We start from the raw sequence: 20,894 nt of genomic DNA on the forward strand, positions 1-20,894 counted from the left end.
AGGACCCTTAAGCATCATCTACAGAATCTGCTGGACATTTATCCAGGTAAGAGAGGGATGGACTCAGCACCTCATCCCAATATTTTGCAGAGGTCTGCAGTACCCAAGGTAAACACCATTGCTCTCTTTCCCATTATGAGCTGTTTTCACATACTTAAGGACAAACATAGAAAAAGAGACAAATTGACACAACATTAGACAAACCTTCCACTGAGAACAAAGCCTCTAAAGAGGTCATTACACCTCTATCCCAGACAGAAATACACTTACCAGAAAGATAAAGCGCCTTGTCCACCATGAACTCCTCAGCAAAGCGGATATGACAGAAGTTCTTCTTGCTCTTCCGAATGGCTATGACTTCCCCGCACTGTTCAAACACCTCCATAATGATCTGCTCAGTGGCGTTCTCCGGCAGGCCTCCAACAAACACCGTCTTGCACCCTGGGGGCCTCTCTCTTGTTGCTGGAGGAGGAAGATCTGAAGAAGGCAAGAGAGAGAAAGCAGAGCAGGTTTGGTTTTGGGTTGTTGGCACAAGTTTCTCTTATCTGCCCCTTCTCCTGAGGGACAACCATCCTGGCGCAGAACACGAGCAGCACCAGGACCTCAAAGCTTTATCATGGGAGGTGCTACAAAAGCACAGCTAGAAGGACTGTCCTAACATAAAGAATGCATAGATAACAGAGAATCCTAAAGGGCAAAAAGCTAAACAGCAGTCTGTAAAGGGTATGAAAGTATTTACGTTAAAGGAAGGTCATGAACTTAATTTAGACTACAAAGGAAGAAAGAGATGAAGGAAATGGGTGTAGCCAAGAGGTGTAGTAGGGATTAATGTTTGGGGTTTTTGTCTTTTGGGTTTTTTTTTACCTGTACAACTAAAATAAACCACAGAACACAAAAGCCAGCTGAAAGTTAAGTCTAGTTTGTCCAAAGCAGGTTCCTCACCCACCTGTAACACCACGGCACACACAGGAGGCTGCGGGACACTGCTGTGACTCGGAGAGGTGCTTCTCCAGCACCACACTCATTCCCATGCCCAGGTGCCCCTCAGCGAGACCCGAGACCCTCCCAACTCCGTGCATGAAGGCTGAAAAGGATTATGCACTTGTCGCCTTGCGTTTCTGAACACGTGGAAAATCTTAAGTGAATTTCAGCGCCGAGATCTACCGCCCCCAGTTCAGCTCACAGAATTACACTGCTTACATATTGATTTAACAAAATAGTGGTACTACATTCTTTCAATTCTGCGGCACACTTCCAGCAAAGTTCTTCCAAAAGCAATTATTAGTGTTATTTTTCTCTTTGTTTGGAAATAGCTCCTTTGGGTTCCCAGCTGGAGCCTGAGCGCTGCCTTGCCACAGCCTCATGAAATATTATCCTTGATGTTCTCTGCAAACCCCTTTTAACACCCTGCTCTTAGTTCACAAGAGCAGATGCTGCAGGACAGCGCCCAATGCAGGAGCTCACCCACGGGCCTCCGGGAAGGGCTCATAAACTCTACAAGATGCTGAGGTTCTGTGACAACCTTGAAGCGCACCCCCCATCCTTAGCAGAACAAAGACCTTGTTATGCCTTAAACGTCTGGTTTTTGTTGCTTTGGGAGGAAGAGATAGATGACACCTCATCTTAACTTTCCCAAAGTTTTATGGCCATGGAGGCAGACACCTTGTAAGATAAGGACAATTAACATTGTTGCTGTGAAAGGCCTCATGGCCTAATCGTGATGATAGAGATGAACCATCTGTCAGACAACCAACTATGAGAAGAAACCACGAACCAACAGCTACCCCTGACGGGCAAGACAACTCACTCCTGGTCAATACCACGAACTTTCCCCTAGTCTGAAGACCCCAGACCCATTTCCAGAAGAGTCTTCCTAATGAGCATGAAGAGCGAGCAGAGGGAGGAGACGAACCGCCCTCTCCTATCTCGCATGTAAATGAACTGGGTTATAAAACAACCTCACGTATGATACGGGTTGGCGACGTGTAAATCTTCAACACGTCCCCCCCCTCCCGAGGCCGTCGCGGGACCGATGTGCCTGTGGAGTGGTGACATCTTACCCCCCTCTCTGTCTCTCTTTCTGATATCTTAGTTTTCCTCTTCTCTCTCTCTTCCTCTTTCTTGAACATACAAAGTAATATCATTGTGAGTTCTGCTGCTAAAGTCTCGTTAAGTTTTGCATTACAGTTACTAATTGTTGCAAATCCACCATTTTCAGAAGGGCTTTTGCTGTCAATGTATTGATGAGTTTTGTGGTACTAGAACACACTTTTGCCAAGTCACTAATTGCTGTAATTTGTGTACCACTGTGTGCTTTTAGTAAACTCATAATTGGAGCCCCGGAGCAATTGTCTGTCATTCACTTCGCATTGCCGCACAGAGTTAACTCACACCTGGTCTCATCTGTTGATCAGGGCGTGTGTCGCATCCAGAGTGACCTCATCCCTCATCCCTCATCCCACCTGTTGGGACGGGACAGGTTCCCCTCTCAGGATAACACTGACCATAACCGCCGGGTTCTCCCTGAAAACCAGGTTTAATCTCCCTTCCAGTACACCTTATCACATTTTCCCCCTGCATGCTTTGCTATCGATAGCAATATGTCTTGGAAATCTCCCGAATTATCAGCCCTCATCAATTCTCAACAGCCTAACATTTGTATTGAACACAGTTTTGCACAGACTGCGTCTCAGACCAAAAGATGTATGTTAGGTCTCCCATAAGAACATTAAACACAAGATAACTGTAAAGGAGGGTACTGGACCCACACTATCTGCATTTTGCAAAAAAACATGGTTTTAAAAATAATGGGAATAGTCTCTGCTAGACTGGCTGTGGCTGAATGCAAAGCCCCCTCTCTCCCCCTCCCTCCTTCGGTATGGAAGGCGCAGACACATCTCCCTCTCTCTCTGCTGCTTGAGACCAACAGCTTCTTTCGTTTGGCCCCAGAGCCCCTGGCCAGGGCCGTTACGAGAGAGGAGAAGGGAGCGCAGAGGCGCCAGGGAGCCGCTGGGTGCCCACGGCCAGTGTGGGGATGTTTGGAGGCTCCAGGGGCACCCACAGCCGGTGTGGGGGTGCAGAGAAGCTTCTGGAATGCCCACAGTCAGATCTGATCAGCCTATAAAAAGGGGATGCTCGTCGAGGCTCCCCCCCTTGTGCCATCTCTTGGAGTTACGAGCTGAGCCGCTGCCGTCAGGAGCCACTGACCCCATCCCCGGGACAGAGACTCCGCTTGCCTTGCCAGCACGGGTGTGAGTAAAATCAACCCTCGCAGCATTGCAAGTGTATCCACTTTCCGTGCACATTTGCACGTGTAACTTTTCATGCTCAATACAAGCACGTGTATAAATTAATCCTCGCAGAATTGCAAGTGTATTTTCCTCCCGTGCTTCCACATAGGCACGTGTAATATTCCGTGCATATTTGCATGTGTATTTCTCCTGGCTGGATTGCGAGTGTATTATAAATTAATCCTTACAGAGTAGCGAGTGTACGCTTTCCGTACTCAATACGAGTACGTGTATCCCTTTAAAATAATCCCACACCGTGTTCAGACAGGTGTGGACTCCTCCCGGACTCAGGGACGGCTCCGGTGTTGTTTTGGTGAAGCCACATGTATGCACACTGTGGATCTCTAGTGGTATTAGTTGCTGCACCTTTAATAATTACCTCAGCTGATATCTGAACTTGTATTCAAGTCACTTTGGAGAGCTAAAACCCCATCTTCTACCGGTCAATCTGCTGTACTTTTTTTTACCAAACAAAAGTTTGTTTTGGACCCTGTTGTCCTTTAAACTAAAGGAAAGGCTGAGGGAGCTGGGGCTCTGGAGCTGGACAAGAGGAGACTGAGGGGGGACTCGTTCATGGGGATCAATACGGAAAGGGGAGTGTCAGGAGGATGGAGCCAGGCTCTTCTGGTGACAAACCTGTGGCAAGCTGCGTATTATCCACTCAGAGACCATCTTGCGCAGTTCATGTTTGTCATGATACAGAGAATCACAGAGTCATTTTGGTTGGAAAAGACCTTTAAGATCACAGAGCCAAACCATTAACCCAACACTGTAAAGTCCACCTCTAAGCCATGTCCCTAAGAACCTCAGCTATGCCTCTTACAACAGAGGAAAGTATCCTGAATTCTACAAGTAGGAAAGCAAGCTAAACGAGAGAAATGTTAACTAAGGAAGCTTGCAGAAGCAGGAAGAAAGTGGTCTAGTCCATTACGACACCGGCCTTCATGCAATATCTGACTTGGCAGAGGAAAAAACACTGGGCACAGGCACCCTAGGTCACGGAATGAGAGGTCACTGGAACACATGGTAAGAGACAGAACTGCATTTCACTTCTACATGAAGGCGTGCTCTGAAGTTGCTTTCTGACAAAGGCTGGAAGCCCACTCGCCCCAAAGCAGCGGATACTCACGGGGATACTTGTCAAAACACTGACAAGCTCCAGGCTACAGCCTGGCTGGCTGCTGGAATCAAAATACCCATCAGCCACGAGGTGACGCAGATTGTCTTGTGGCCACAACAGTTTGTTACTAATTACCAGACCAGGAACCAGCTTCACACCATCATTCAGCAAATCAACTAAACTCTGTACTGCACCTGCACATATTTCACATTTACCTGCTTCAAGCTACACCTGAGCGCACAGATCCACACCACCTATGAAAGACATGGCCATGTAGATATCTATGTCATTTGGGCTATACCTGAGACAACTGTCTATGGTTCTTTTACGACTATGGGACGCAAACAGGCTCCTTCAGAAATACTGATTTATCTTGTAGCTACAAATAGTAACTAAATACTGACCTCTCTCCTTCAGCTCTTAAGGGAGTCTGGAAGATATGCTTATGCTGAGGTGGAACACACTTGATTTTAGGTACTTTCAATGCAGGGCAAGTATAGAGTCTTGCACCTGGGCAGGAACAGGTTCCAGCATAAGTTGGGGAATGACCTGTTGGAGAGCAGTGTAGGGGAAAGGGACCTGGGGGTCCTGGGGACAGCAGGGTGACCATGAGCCAGCACTGGGCCCTTGTGGCCAGGAAGGCCAATGGTACCTGGGGTGGGTTAGAAGGGGGTGGTCAGTAGGTCAGAGAGGTTCTCCTGCCCCTCTGCTCTGCCCTGGGGAGACCACACCTGGAATATTGTGTCCAGTTGTGGCCCCTCAGTTCCAGCAGGACAGGGAACTGCTGGAGAGAGTCCAGCGCAGCCACCAAGATGCTGGAGGGAGTGGAGCATCTCCCGTGTGAGGAAAGGCTGAGGGAGCTGGGGCTCTGGAGCTGGACAAGAGGAGACTGAGGGGGGACTCATTCCTGGGGATCAATATGGAAAGGGGCAGTGTCAGGAGGATGGAGCCAGGCTCTTCTGGTGACAACCAATGACAGGACAAGGGGCAATGGGTGCAAACTGGAACACGGGAGGTTCCACTGAAAGAGGAGAAGAAACTTGTTGGGGGTGAGGGTGGCAGAGCCTGGCCCAGGCTGCCCAGGGGGGTTGTGGAGTCTCCTTCTGTGCAGACATTCCAACCCGCCTGGACACCTTCCTGTGTAACCTCATCTGGGTGTTCCTGCTCCATGGGGGGATTGCACTGGATGAGCTTTCCAGGGCCCTTCCAACCCCTCACATTCACGGATTCTGTGATTTTGATTTATTTTGTAGCTACAAATAGTAACCAGATACTGACCTCTCTCCTTCAGCTCCTAAGGAACCTACATGAGAGCACTTATGCCTGTTAAAGTGGGACATGGAACAAAATTGTTGTTGGAAGAAAAACAGACAAGCTCCAAATGAAGTGAGACAACAGTGCGTGCAGGCAGGACTGAAATTAGTGGCACAGCTTTGCGGTTCAGTTGTGAGACAGTGGAAAAAGAACACCATGGATAAAATCAGAAAGTACTTGGGCCACAGAATGCTCAAGGAGAGGATTTGGATAATACTAGAAATTTTAAAATAGTTTTTATTATTCTAAGACGACATCACGTTATGAAGAACTCAGTGAGTATGACACCAAGTTTCTCAGATAAAAGCTAAAGAACAGATGTATTGATGATGATATTGCAAATGACAACTCAACACATTTCACTGGGTAGTTCTTGCAGCAGTAAGTGACACTTGAAATCCATGGGGCAGTAATTTATAAGTAGTGAAGACATTAGAGAACTGCTAGCACTAAAGCAGACAGTCTTGATGGAGCAACCACAAGATTCCAATTCACAACCATTTTAATTCACTTTAATTGAAATGAAAAGCTAAAAAAGCAACATTTTTGCAGCAAGATTTGTAGCTGATAAGGCCTTTATTTTATAGCAGCAACTTTAAGAAATCAAAGGAACCGGTCTAAAAAGCTCCAAGGACTTGAATGTAACCAAAGGTTCCAGTAAATGAACTGGAACCTATAGGTCAAAGCAAGGAAAAAAAAGCCTTGTCCTGCAAGTCTAACTGGATGAGTAATAACCCCAACTTGGGAAATACACAGAGTCTGCAACAAACAGGAAAGGAACTGATCACCACAGCAATGTACTTGTTAGAAGAAAGAGTGAGGGCAAAATAAGATTTGACCAAAAAAAAAGTAATCAAGATGATCTAGAATCTTTTAATGGAAATTAATACAAGCGCCAAGAAGCCCCCTGGCTGGAAAAATTTTAAGTCCAGAAAACAAAGAACTGGGACAGAGGGTATGGTAAGCACATAACTGATGCGTGTCTCTTCTAATGGCAATAGCTAAGGGTACCCTCCAAAGCCAAGCCACGACATCTCATCTCTACCACATCCACATTTTGTTGGCTATTTCATCCCCTTCCTCTGGCCCTGCACGAGCCCAGCGACTGACAGGTAACGTCTTTCCCCCCTGCGAGAGTCAGTCTGAAGATGGAGCAGTATTTGCCTGACCATCGCCATCAAGAACTTAGAGAACTAAGGCCCTGACAGCAGAACGCATGGACAGTGATCTGGAGGGAGGCCTGAGGAGAAACATTGTGTTGCACTGGTTTCTCCGATACGGGGGAGCTGCTGTGTGGACTTTGCCTGCTGCTTCAGCCGACCAGCCCCCACCTCCGGAAAGCTATTGTTATGAGGGTCTCTTTGAAGATCTAGAAGATGTGTTCTCACCTGCAGCCTCAGTCACACGTGTCCCCCACCCGCTCCCTCAAACAATGGCCAACGAAAAGGAGCATGCCCAGAGGCTCACCAAGGGTCCTGAGCTCACCCAATGGACCAGAGACAGACCCTGAATGCTGGACACATAAGCGTTGGCAAAAGAAAGCGTGAATCTTTCGAGCCTGCGCAGTACAAGCCTGGGTTGCGAAATCAAGGCGGAGACTGGCCTGAAACAATGGGAGCAAGGGGGGTGAAGAAGCACAAGACATGACTCCAGAATGGACACCGCTGAAGATCTTCCCGCCAAAGGATCCCGAACCGTGACAGAGGACCGGCAGGACTCCACGGGACCGGAGACCAGAGGGACACTTCTGGAACTGGATGGTGATAAACGCAACCTCATTTCTCATCTTTACTTTTACTTTTCCCAGTTTCTTTTCCCTTTTTTCTTACTCTCTCTATCACATGCCGCTTTACAGCCAAATTAATAAAGTAACACTGCTTGATTGAATTATAATCCCCTGGCATTTTGGTTGCCTTAATTTTGCACTCTGAGGTCAAGGTAAATGAACCATCACGAGTCCATCGCCGAATGGACTGTGACACCCCCCACTCTGTTTTTCCTAATAGAAGTGAGGAGAAAGGGTTAGCCAGCTGGTGTGAAGGGGATCCTTGTTTCTTGCTATGGCCTGGAGAGCCCCGACTGTTTCTTAGTTTTCTGGTTTATTTCCAGCCGCCTCCACTGTCCTTCCATCGCATTCTGCAAAACCCAGCGCACGCACTCAGCACCACCAAGAACTCACGTGTCTGAAGCCTCAAATAAAACACCCAAGAATCACGCCATGAAGACCAGAGTTCAAACATCCAGAGACTGCAATGCTTTTTTCCCCATTTCTTATCAATCTAACAACTAAAAAGGCTATTTATTGAAATGGCAAACGCTGAGTGACAAGAACAGGCTTTTCCTATTGTTCTGTCACCTGGTCTGTGGTGACTTGCCCCAGAGCTGCGACATCCAGGCTATGTAACCGCTCACACACACACATTACTACATAGCCAGGCTGTCCTGGTTCTGTTAAAAACAAGTTTCTCTTTTAGTGAATTTGCCTGTCAGCCTAAGCTTCATATGAGCTGCATTTTCCTGGAGAACCAGATACATGTTTTGGTAAACACAGCAATGGAATGTGGAGGTTATTGATAAGGATGGATACAGGTGACCAAGAAACTGACCAACGGAGTATAACATCCCATTCACGTGATACTTCATATAAAAGCGGGAGATCACGAGGATCTCGTCCCTTTTCCTTATGGCGACATTAGGAGAGGACCTTGCGAGTCGTCCCTGCGAACTGAGGCCAGTGACAGACTGAATCCAGCTCCGGTTGGCTGCAGAGTCCAGTCCAGGACTTCAGGTGCCAGCTCTGCAGTTGCTGGGACTTTCAAGATTGGTTTTGTATATTTTGTATTATTTTCTCTATTTTATCAGTAGCATTAGTAAAACATTGTTAATTTTCAAACTCTCTTCTCTCTGTCCTTCTTTCCCTCCCGATCGCCTGTCCTGAGTGGGAAGGGGAGAGGGAGAGGCTGAAGGGGGAAGAGAAGGGGTTAACAATACACCTGCCAGGGTTTTATTGTCACCCCGCAATCAAAACCTCGACACCAGCCAGAAACAGAACAAAACAGAAATAGTTACGTGGGTTAGGTGGGAAGAGGGTGCAGCTTTTGCAGTGAATGATCTCCTTGGCAGCTGGCATGTCCGGAGGGATGGGCGGCGGGACGATCCCCAAACCTGGCATCATGGGGTTGATGGGAGGGATTCCGGTCATCATCCCGAGAGCTGGGTCAAAATCTGCATGGGGAGAGAACGAGGGAGAACTTTGAGATTTACGCCCCTAGAACACCATTTACAACTGTTTCAATGTTGATTGCCTCAGACAAGTAGATTTTCTCTTTTTCTGCTCTATAGACATCACCTCTCCCCTGGTGTCAAAACCTTCCCCAGTAAGGTATATATAAAGAAACCCATGGCATACGGGAACAGCATAAAACCCAACCCAGCCCAGTTTCATGATGTAGTTTCATAGTGCAGACAGCTTGTGACAGAGGGTTAAGGACATCACCTTGCAAACTAGAGAACTGTAGCAATTTCAGCAGCTAAGAAGGTGCCAGAATAATTCTGGGTGAAAGGCACAGAGGCATTTAACAAAACACCTTGCTGCAAGCTTACCTGCTTACCTTCTTTCTAGGCTTTAGTTAGCACTCTGACCCTATCTAAGTAGCCATCTTCTTTGATTTTGCTCTTAGATTTGCCTCCGATGCCAAATAAAACTACACAGATCCATCAAGGGAGGAGCATTGTATCTGTTCAGAAGTTGTGAACCCTGGGAAAGCAACACCTGCAGTAACCGGAATGGAAAGGGTGCGCTCAGATGCCTTTTGGAGAAGGCTGATGAGCTTGGGACCGTCAGCAGCTCGGCTGTAGGGACACCCAGCACTGGTACCCGCAGGGGCACAACATCTTCTCTACCCTCTGCCAAGCTCTAAGAAGCTCTGAAGACCTCGGCAAGCCCAAAATACCACAGGACGCTCCCATGGAACGTGCATCCCAAGCACTACAGAGTCTTCGAATCCGGCTGCTTGTTTCAGGTGTAGATGGACAAAAGTTACAAATGCGCAGAACTGAGGGGTGCAGAGGCAGCATTTGCCTTTGATCTTGAGCTGGCATCAGTTCACTTGCTGTTCGTATCCCTACGGCAGGCAAACGTGTCCATATTCCTCTCTTCACAACCCACTACTTACAGCAATCTGGATAAAGACAACTTTTTGTGCCCAGATTGGGTGTTTGAGTTCAGTAGCTTAATTTTGTTTTCCATTGTATTTTGAAATATTTTCCCGGGGTTACGTTTCTACCCAGTTTATGTACATTGGCTTACTTGCCTAATTTGGATTTCCTTGCACTGGGCGCACATGTTGTGCGCCCAGTCATGAACAGTCATAGCAAAAACTGAGGCAAATCCTCTGCCATGAAACAGGTGTTTCCAGAGGAAGGCACAACAAACGTTCCTGTAGCCAACTGTGAAATACGGATGTAGGGATACATGTGAATTGTATCCTGATGAGATACATTCGTTTATCCCTGGCCAGCTGATGCTGGGATGGCCTGGTCTACGACACCTGGCTTGGAAAGCGTGACATTGAAGTTGCAGAATTTTAATATTTAAACAGTCATGAGTGGATTTCAGAGATTATACTGTCAAAAGAGCTGAATACAGTGCTGTCTGCCTGACTGGTTTTAAATGGTATATCCAGCTGTCTCAAAAACAACTGAAAATTCCGCAAGCCTGTCTTTGGACGGAGCCTCATCCCACAGCACAGGCAGCCTTACCGCTCCCTATGATGGTGCTACATGAATCCTTGAAACGTGCTGCATACACCTTTCCAGAAGAACGGGCTGTGAGGAATGACGAGCGCTGGGCTGAGTGACTGAGGCTGTGCCTGCACAACTACAACTGCACGGAGGCCCCTGAGCCGGGCCCTGGTTGAAACGCTCAGACCAGGGAAGAGCTGCCCCAGCACAGGCCCTGCGGTCCCCAGCCACGTATTGCTAAGCTGAGGTCCAAGATGAAGCCTAGGGGACAGAAGAGTACAGATTGCATGCAAAACTTATGGCAAGTGATGCCGTTTGTTAAATATACAGCAAACTACCTGCTCTATGCCACAGGAGCAGAAATAGGATTGCTGCCAGAGATGCTCCGTCCCCAGGTGAGCAGGCGATGGTTCAGGCAGCAGACAGCATCCTTCTCAAGTGCTTCGTGCAGTCAGGCACTGAAACTGCTGTTTCCTATCAGGAGTTCAATGCACCATATCCATTCTACTGCCCTACTGCTTTCCTCTTCATCTGCCTCCCACCCTTCCTTTTAAGCAGTTCTAGTTGAGTTTAGAACAATATGTTCATTAAAAAATGAATCCTGTTGGCAAGTAAATTCTCTCCGGTTTAGGTCAGTCTGCTCCCCTAACAAAGTGTGACTTACAAAACACCTAATCAGAAACTACAGACACTACTGACCTTGCAGCTGTAGATACCCTGGAGCCTGCACAACTAGTTGACTCGTGTTTAAACATAGCTTGAGACTGCTGGATGAAGTGTCCTTCTGCTGAATATTGCTCATTATACGCCAAAATGATTATGTAACCAATATGCAAATATGTAACCACTTGGCTCTTTAGGACTGTCCTGACAGTGTGAATGTAGTGATAACATTTTGTCTATAATGCTGTTCCCTTTCCTCCTGGCGCGCTGGCTTCATTCCAGCATCCAGACTTGCACAGCTCTGTAATAAACAATATTTCATCCCTGAGTGTGGCTTCTGTCCTGGTTCTGTTAAAAACAAGTTTCTCTTTTAGTGAATTTGCCTGTCAGCTAAAGCTTCATATCAGCTGCATTTTCCTGAAGAACCAGATACATGTTTTGGTAAACACAGCAATGGAATGCGAGGTTATTGATAAGGATGGATGGACATCTCATGAGAAAGGCAACAAGAAACAGGTGACCAAAAACTGACCAACTGTGTATAACATCCCATTCACGTGATACTTCATATAAAAGTGGGAGATCACGAGGATCTCGTCCCTTTTCCCTTTTCCTTATGGCGACATTAGGAGAGGACCTTGTGAGTCGTCCCTGCGAACTGAGGCCAGTGACAGACTGAATCCAGCTCCGGTTGGCTGCAGAGTCCAGTCCAGGACTTCGGGTGCCGGCTCTGCAGTTGCTGGGACTTTCAAGATTGGTTTTGTATATTTTGTATTATTTTCTCTATTCTTATTAGTAGCATTAGTAAAACATTGTTAATTTTTCCAACTCTCTTCTCTCTGTCCTTCTTTCCCTCCCGATCACCTGTGCTGAGTGGGAAGGGGAGAGGGAGGGGCTGAAGGGGGAAAAGTGGGGAAAGGAGGTTAACAATACACCTGCCAGGGTTTTATTGTCCCCCCGCAATCTAAACCCTCGACAGCTTTGCACTCCAGGTAATGAACTCACAATTAGCAACAACACTCTTGCTTGTCCACTGCAGACTATCTAGAGCTACCACAATAACTATTGTTTGCATCAAAAAACACATTGTCATTTCCTCCAAAACCAGCTTTATAACTGGTCTCTAAATAAATCACTTGTAGACATTAATGCATTTCCAACACAGCTTATTCATGTTTTCTGTATGCAATAGGTGTTCATCTCATTCAACGGCAACAGGCTCTTCCCAGCGCCGTGTTTGAAAGCCACGCGGGCAGCGTGTGAGCAGCTGACGTACCGGGCAGGAGGGGCTGTCCTGTCATGCCCATGGGAGCCATCCCCAGGTTGTTCATGGCGGTGGCCCAGGCGGTCGGGTCTGACATTGGCAAGCCCATCAGAACAGAGTCGAGGTTCAGATTCCTGCCACCATCTGCCGAGAGGGGAAATAAGCGATTAGCAGCTTAGTGCACATCTTAACTCTCCTGCGGGGAGCAAAGCTCTGCAGGATCAGCACCCAAAGCCAGATTTGAACCCAACGCAGAGGAAAGAGTCAAATGAAAACAACGCAAACAAAACCAAACACAGTTCTGTCCCTCTGGAGCAGATGACATTTTATGGAAGCAAGGTCTATGAAAACACTGGCCTCCAAAAGCATCTGCTTTATGGTTTATCCACTACAATCAACAGCTCCAAGGGGCCTTACAGGAACACCGATTAAAGGGGTGTGCTTTGATTCCTCCCGAGGGATTTATGAACACAGAACAAACATTCAACAGGCATGAATTGTCTTAATTGCACCCAATTTAACAGAGATGACCAGTCTGTTTCAGCAGAGAGCACTTCCACTGCCATTTGAAGACATTTCTCTTCCAGGAGAAATGAAGCAAAGAACAACGTCATGCTGCTGACAGCAGCAGGACCAGCGTTATTTACTCCAGGTCGTGCAGAGTTGTCTGGTAACCCAGGTGGAACCATTACCATTATACAAACATGCAGTTCAATCAAGCATTCAGATCTTGTTCGGTGATTCAGCTGGGTCCACCGTGCCTTTAGCTGGTTACTTCCACGTACCACCAAAACATACGCTTGTTCTTTTTGTTTGCACAGGTTAAAAAACAGAACAACACAAAACCCACACAATCCCCACACAAACTTTTCTTTCTTGTGGAGAAAACACAGGAGGACTTATCCAGTTCAAAAAAGCCAACAGTCAGTGCCCAGGACATTCTGCTGCTGAGAAGAGAAGACGGAGCTTGAGACAGCTGCCCAAACCAGAGCAGGGACACCAAACCTGCCCACCTGCACTCAGAGATGGCTCACGCGCTGTCCTCCTGATGACGCTTCCATAAAATGAACGCTCGTTTGAAAAAAACCCGGCTTTGAAAAGTGTGCGGGGAGGTAAATAACAACAGTGTCACTGACAGAGCTACATGGAAATCCTCCCGGCTCTAACCTGAAGCTCAGCTGAGCTGATATTCCTCCTTCTCATATAACCTGGGACCACAAGCCAGTGCACAGACTCCCAAAGCTCTCCGGAAGGCCTCCAGAACACACCAGCTGGAGGCCGCCTTCCTGGCACGGGCAGACGCCACATTTCCCCATCACACTGCTGGGGCCGTAGTTTTCAACCACAATAAAATCTGCAAAGACATTTCAGTCTTTTTTTTTCAGTCACTCTGCGAGAAACACAAGGAAAATTCCTTAGATACCAGCTTCAGTAAGACTCCTAGATCTGGTATTACAACATCAGAAGCTGTTATGATCCAATTAACAATTTGCTTTTATTGCATTATCTTAGACATGAATGTCTGCAGTCATTCAGGCTGATCTGTCTTGTTATGCTTTTCATTAGGGTCATGATTTTAATAATGAGATATTGTTCAATTAGAAAAAAAAAAGGATATATCTATTGGGACAGTTATAGAGATTCCACAATGCTTAAAAAAACAATAATAGAAATGTTGCCTTTTTTTGAACAGAGGCAGCAACGAGCACTCACCCAAAACCACAGAAACATGGAGCCATGAACACCAAGCAGTACCCGACCACACCTTCATTTCCATCTGTCCCCCTCTGCACTAACACCTTAGCCTAGCAACCGTTTTCGGTCTGCACTGATGTGGATCCCTCCTGTATCGCCAGTGACGGAGCTGCTCCCCGGCTCACCTGCAGGAACATTTGCTCTCTTCCTCTTCTTGCCTGGGTCGCTTCCATTCTCAGCTGGGCTTTCCACCACCTGCGGGCCAGCAGCACTGCCCAGCTGCAGAGACTTGTTATTGCTGGCAGGGTTCAAGGACAGATGGCTTAAGCCTAAAAGAGAAAAAGACACTTTCTTTAAACTGGCTTGTGATGCTTCAGGATCACTGTAATGAGAAATGCCCAGTCCTAGGTAAAAGCAGCTCCTCAGGCCCCTGGAGCTGTGTCTCCTGTTTACTGTCCTCAGCTATGCCTGACCTGAGTGTTACTCTGAATATCACTTGAAAACATCACTCACAAACATCACAGAATCACCAAATCGCGTCAGAGATGGGAAGGGCCCTGGAAAGCTCATCCAGTGCAATCCCCCCATGGAGCAGGAACACCCAGATGAGGTTACACAGGAAGGTGTCCAGGCGGGTTGGAATGTCTGCACAGAAGGAGACTCCACAACCCCCTGGGCAGCCTGGGCCAGGCTCTGCCACCCTCACCAGGAACAAGTTTCTTCTCATCTTTAAGTGGAACCTCCTGTGTTCCAGTTTGTACCCATTGCCCCTTGTCCTGTCACTGGTTGTCACCCAGAAGAGCCTGGCTCCATCCTCCTGACACTCCCCCTTTCCATAGTGATCCCCAGGAATGAGTCCCCCCTCAGTCTCCTCTTGTCCAGCTCCAGAGCCCCAGCTCCCTCAGCCTTTCCTCACACGGGAGATGCTCCACTCCCTTCAGCATCTCGGTGGCTGCGCTGGACTCTCTCCAGCAGTTCCCTGTCCTGCTGGAACTGAGGGGCCACAACCGGACACAATATTCCAGGTGTGGTCTCAGAGTGCCTTGAATCCTGCTGCTCAGAGCACGTTATTGATGATGGAGCAGATCAACTGATGAGTTACGTTTACTCAAGAATAAATTTAGATTGGCATATAGCAATTACGGGAATCTAACGCAAAGATATAAAAGCAGAAGAGTTAGGATGGTTCGTACCACCAGGACTCCCTTTTCCTTACAGCACACTGCATGCTAGCTTGAGACACAGCTGTTCATCTGCCTTTTTAACAGCAATCACTATGAGCTGAGATCCCCCTCAGTCTTGGAGAACACCAACATAACCCACGTTCTCCTGGAAGGATCCTTACGAAGGCGACACCAGGGCCCATACAGACCCATGAGGATGGGAATTAGTATTCAAAAACACCACAACTTGCAAAATATTCACTAACTCCAAAGCACACTCTGAAATACCAAGTAACCAACAGCCTGCATATTACTGAAAAACTACTTAGCTGATCACTTAAAGATGATTTTTCATGTTTCCTGAACATTTTGAATTGTTCCTCATTCACAACCATCCCCGTCAATACACAGGACAAGTTATTTCAGCCTTGAGCCCAAGTTTCACCAGAAATACCCAAGCGCGTGTTCACCACACGAAAAGCAACAGTGAAGTACAAGTAAAGAGAAATATGATGAAGCAGAACAAAAGCTGCCAGAAGTAAATGCTGGCGGGTGCGATGGCATCGCCGCTGCCCCATAACTGTCCAAGCACTGAAGGGACACAGGGCCGGAGCCTGGATGTTGGTGTGAGCGGTGGTGTGTGAAGAGCATCCATCGCACAGGCTTGGGCTGCAGTGCCAGCCCACCAGCCCCATCACCAACACGCGAGTTTTGGGAGGTCCCAACACCCAGAAGCAACCCAAGAGAGGGCAGATGGGGGAGCTGCAACATCTCGCTGTCTCGGTACAAAAGGTTTAGTACAAAAGACTCCTATAACTACTTAGGCTGTCAATCAAAAATGAATCACAGCGGGGGAACAAGTTGTTCTAATGGACACGCATCAGAAGAAAAGGAGGTTTTAGAAAAGCCATAAAGAAAGGAGCGAGCACAAGGAAGAACGTGCAGCTGCGACGCCGGCAGCACGTGGTCCTGCCAGACTCCTACACCCCGATGGTCACAGTCCTCAGGTGCTTTCTTCTGCTGAAACAGCACTTTGGAGCGTAAATCCCGCTGTTCCACACCCGAGTGACCAAAGTCGTAACTATCTCTTCAGCAGCACCTTCAACGTCCCCTAGAAGGTGCCAATATCCCCACCTTCTACCTCCTAGGAGACCAGGCAAATTAACATGGGCAAACCTGCCTCGTATTGCAGCCCGTCACCAGGAGGGGAACTCGGAGGGGATGCAGAACAGCACCCCAGGACAGTTTCAGGTGTCCACAAGAGCTCTGAAGCCCAACACTGTGTTCCAGCAACACCCTACTACAGCCAACCAGTTGTTTAGATGGTCACAGGATCTCCCCTAGATTATCCTCACCACCCTGCAATGAAAATCAGAAGATTTATAGGAAAAGTCAGCTAGGGAAGAAACACAAATTGCAGAGGAACAGCACTTGCTGATGTGGTAGGTGATACAGTGCAAGTGGGGAAAGGAATCAGGCTCTTGGACACAAGAGGCATTTGAACGAGACAGCTTTAAAAGAACGGACAGTTCGGGTTATAAAAAAAGACATAATTGAAAAAATATTGTTTGGAGCTTTTTTCTACGACCAGAAGAGAGTGTTTCTAAGGAGAAAGAAGATAAAACTGATATTACAGAAGCCCAGCTGCACGGCTCAGCAAAAACAAGTGCACTACGTCTGCAGTGGGGAGCAGAGGGAAGCAAAACCATCACAACTTCAGGTCATTTCCCAATCGGTCACATGAGGGTCAAATGGGTTATTGGATAATTCACAGAACTGTGCAAGACTGGGGTCTCCAGTGAATATTATGAAACAGAGCAAAAAGACAAACAGACGCCTAAAACACCAACCACTGTATAAAGTATTAATAGCTGATAATGCAGATTAGTACCAAAGAGGATAGAAGAAAAATTGTTTTGACGCTTCCAGTGTATTTCCTAATTCAAGGTATTACAGCCATTTCAGAGTAACTTTATGCTAAACCGCCTTTTAGACGATCACCCTCCACAGATGTGTTGTGGGCAAATTGCAGGGGATGATCAACTAATCAGAATCCCAGAATGTCAGGGGTTGAAGGGCCCTGGAAAGCTCATCCAGTGCAATCCCCCCATGGAGCAGGAACACCCAGATGAGGTTACACAGGAAGGTGTCCAGGCGGGTTGGAATGTCTGCACAGAAGGAGACTCCACAACCCCCCTGGGCAGCCTGGGCCAGGCTCTGCCACCCTCACCAGGAACAAGTTTCTTCTCCTCTTTCAGTGGAACCTCCTGTGTTCCAGTTTGCACCCATTGCCCCTTGTCCTGTCACTGGTTGTCACCAGAAGAGCCTGGCTCCATCCTCCTGACACTCCCCCTTTCCATATTGATCCCCATGAATGAGTCCCCCCTCAGTCTCCTCTTGTCCAGCTCCAGAGCCCCAGCTCCCTCAGCCTTTCCTCACACGGGAGATGCTCCACTCCCTTCAGCATCTTGGTGGCTGCGCTGGACTCTCTCCAGCAGTTCCCTGTCCTGCTGGAACTGAGGGGCCACAGCTGGACACAATATTCCAGGTGTGGTCTCCCCAGGGCAGAGCAGAGGGGCAGGAGAACACCTCTCACCCCAATGTCAGTCCTGTAGCTAAGGTTTTTTTTTTTCCAAAAAATATGTTAATAAATTAGGGTTTTTTGTGAAGTACACAAGTAGCTTTTCACTCCTCGTTGACTCATCGCTGCTGGAGATGGCTGCGTCCCTCCCCAGCATAGCTGTCAGAGCAAATGCAGCATCTGAGTGCTGCTCCTGTACCGCAGAGCACGATCAAGCGCCCTGGCTCGACCTGATGGTGGAAATAAGTGGAGTTAGTAGCTGCCTTTGCTCTTCAGTTAGAAAGTAACTGACTGAGTGGTGTGCGTTAACATCTGGGTCTTGGTTAACGCTGCATCTGCCTGGCGCGCCATCTTCACCCATTGCAGGGTGTCCAGCTGGCAGATCAAGCGTCTGGCTGGATCGCTGCTTGTCCGCGTCCTTCCCTACGTCCAAGGGTGGGAAAACATCCTTCCAAGTTTAGTGTTGCACTTCCATCAGCGGGATAATAACAGAAGTAAATCTCGCAGTTGCTCCTTTTCTGTTCTCCCCGTTTCTTCGCTGCACACGGCCTCTCTCTATTTTTAACCTGCTGCCTTCAAGATTTATTTTCCTGAGTCCTCATGACCTCAGTTATATTTTGACTTTGGGGTATTTAAGAAACAGCATTGTAGGCATCTCGCATAGTCGGGCGTGACTATTGTTGTTGCCAGCTGAATAGTACTTAGTTTTTTGGCTGCTTCTTGCGTTCTCACCTTTCAGTAGCTCAGAGAAGAGCCCTCCAGGCTCCCTGTGTCCACTCTCTTGTCTATTTACAGCCATACAGAGCAAACATGTTTATTAACTAGTTCTTGGAAGTGTGATCCGCCAGAACAGAAGTGGCGACACCGCAGTGGGTCGAGAGGAAGGTTTGGTACCAACACCTCGGCCTCTCAGTGCGTTGGGACGGCATAATTGTCGTGTTTGGTACTGCTGTAGTTCTGCTGAGTTTCCCTCACAGAAACACAGGTGAACCTTAGCAGAATGTAGCTATTTTTATCACTTTATATGTATCCGCAAACAGTATTTGTTAGTGTTTGTGGTTTTTTTCCCTGTCCCCTGAGCGTTGCATCCCTGCAAGTGCCGAAGATGACAGACAGCAGAATAATGATCTCAGAGCTCAACGAAGGGCAGTATACCTCGCTAAAAGTTGCTGAGACTAATTCTGTGCTTGAAGCCTCTGGTAATTTGGAATTGTCTACAAAGTACTTTTTTCTTGTCACCTGTGGTTTTATGAAACAACCTGTTTTAGAGAGCTGGGAATGGTTGGGACCATGTTTTGCTGGCACATAAATGGGTACAAACTGGAACACAGGAGGTTCCACTGAAAGATGAGAAGAAACTTGTTCCCGGTGAGGGTGGCAGAGCCTGGCCCAGGCTGCCCAGGGAGGTTGTGGAGTCTCCTTCTGTGCAGACATTCCAACCCGCCTGGACACCTTCCTGTGTAACCTCATCTGGGTGTTCCTGCTCCATGGGGGGATTGCACTGGATGAGCAAAGGAAGTTCCCCAGCCGTACAGCCAGCACCCCGCCGGTTAGATCATGAGTCAAGCTGTAAGGAAGTGCCTGACCCAAGAGAGGAGCCGGGACCAGAGCAGAAGGGGGGCAGCCCTGCTCCCCCCAGCTCCCCTGCACCCGGGCAGCCCTGCCAGCCCTGGAGACCTGAGACCCGATTCAGCTCACCCTGGACAGAGATTAATGCCGCTCCTGGGAAGTGGATAATGTTCTGCTGGGATCAGCATATCTAGGTTGCTCACAGGGGCTTCAACCCCAACCTGGCACTTATAGGAAGGAGAAGAAACAGACCTCCAAATGCACCTAAGTCTTCAGCATCAGGTCGCACGACCCTGGCTATCCACCGCCCCACCATGGGAAATGAAGCACCACGTAGCTGTGAACCAGCAGGCAACGTCTCTCCTGCTTTCAGCATGCAGATTAACAAGAGAAGACCTATACAAGGAGAAGAGACCATGGTGACAGACAGCTGACCAGTAATTAATAACTACTTGTTTCTTTTCTTGTCTTATATCATTTCTACCTGAACACATCCAGACCTTGAGCACTGGCTTTGAAGAGCAATTATAAATTACAAAAGCAAGGTTTGTTCCTGGAGGTCGGCTCCGTAATTAAAAGCATTCCTGAGGATTTCTCCTCCTGGTTATCTCCTGCACCAAAAGGTCAATCTGTTCATGACAACTTGTTTAGAGAGCTGGTGAGGAGCAAAGGGAAGAGGATGCTGGTGCAACTTCAAGTAAAACACTCTTTAAGACGACTGCCGAGTTGGTGACTGGACAGATGTTGTCGCAAAGACCCCAGAGTCGCTCTCAAGCCGGGGTGATGAGCAGCAGCAGGCTAAGCCTGCAGCAGTTTCTTCTTATTTTTATGTCTTTAAGAAGAGATGGAGTAGGGAGATCTCAAATCAGCCCGTCCATCTCTTCCTTCTCAGCTGATCCTCACCTTCAGTTTCATTACTGCTCTGAGAACCTGTCAAACGTGCTCTGCAGCACAGGGCTAAGTTCGCAGTGCTGGCGCCAACCTCTAGCAGCACAAACTCACACGGGAGCTGCTGTGTGTGCCCAAGGACCAGGAACAGAGCTTCGAAAACACCCTCCAAAACGAGTACTGCAAAGTTTGAAACAGCAACGGTTGCCTAAAAGGATGAAGTTCCTCGTCTGCAAGAGGATGCGAGTTGCAACCTGACAAGGCACATGGAGACACGTCCACCTTGTGTTACTGCCAAGATCAGGAACTGCTGGGTGCCCACCCACAAAGTCGACTTCTTAAAAGGAAGAGTCACAGCAGAAAAGGCTGTAGTGAAGTCAGAGCCAGTTCTTCATTTGGAGCTGTGTATAATATATCAAGGCATCACATACATTTTTAATCTGATGTCACTCGATTCAAAGCCAGTCTTCCTTGCCAGCAAGAAAAGGCCTATTGCAGAGTTTTAGGTTATGTGATAAAAGCTCACCTGCACACACACAAAGGAGCAGAGAGAGATGGTGATGGGCAGGGAAGCTGAATAATACCTGACTCAACCAGGCCCATC

General features: G+C 47.8%; 1 protein-coding gene across 10 annotated transcripts in view; it reads right to left on the reverse strand.

Annotated features, from left to right (window-relative positions):
- ENOX2 (ecto-NOX disulfide-thiol exchanger 2) overlaps positions 1-20,894 on the reverse strand; it is a 57,606-nt gene that overhangs the window by 25,219 nt on the left and 11,493 nt on the right. For 4 of the 10 annotated variants that reach the window (XM_065028119.1, XM_065028117.1, XM_065028122.1 and 1 more), the window contains exons 2-5: positions 14,275-14,418; positions 12,407-12,538; positions 8,794-8,949; positions 271-477 (exon numbers count right to left, since the gene is read on the reverse strand). In XM_065028119.1, the coding sequence (XP_064884191.1) occupies positions 271-477; positions 8,794-8,949; positions 12,407-12,538; positions 14,275-14,418 (639 nt within the window). Of the gene's footprint in view, positions 1-270; positions 478-8,793; positions 8,950-12,406; positions 12,542-13,561; positions 13,744-14,274; positions 14,419-20,894 lie in introns of those variants that run through there. The other 6 variants (XM_065028118.1, XM_065028116.1, XM_065028125.1 and 3 more) reach the window with 3 other exon arrangements.

The sequence above is a fragment of the Columba livia genome, chromosome 12, assembly GCF_036013475.1.
Source record: "Columba livia isolate bColLiv1 breed racing homer chromosome 12, bColLiv1.pat.W.v2, whole genome shotgun sequence".
NCBI lineage: Eukaryota > Metazoa > Chordata > Aves > Columbiformes > Columbidae > Columba > Columba livia.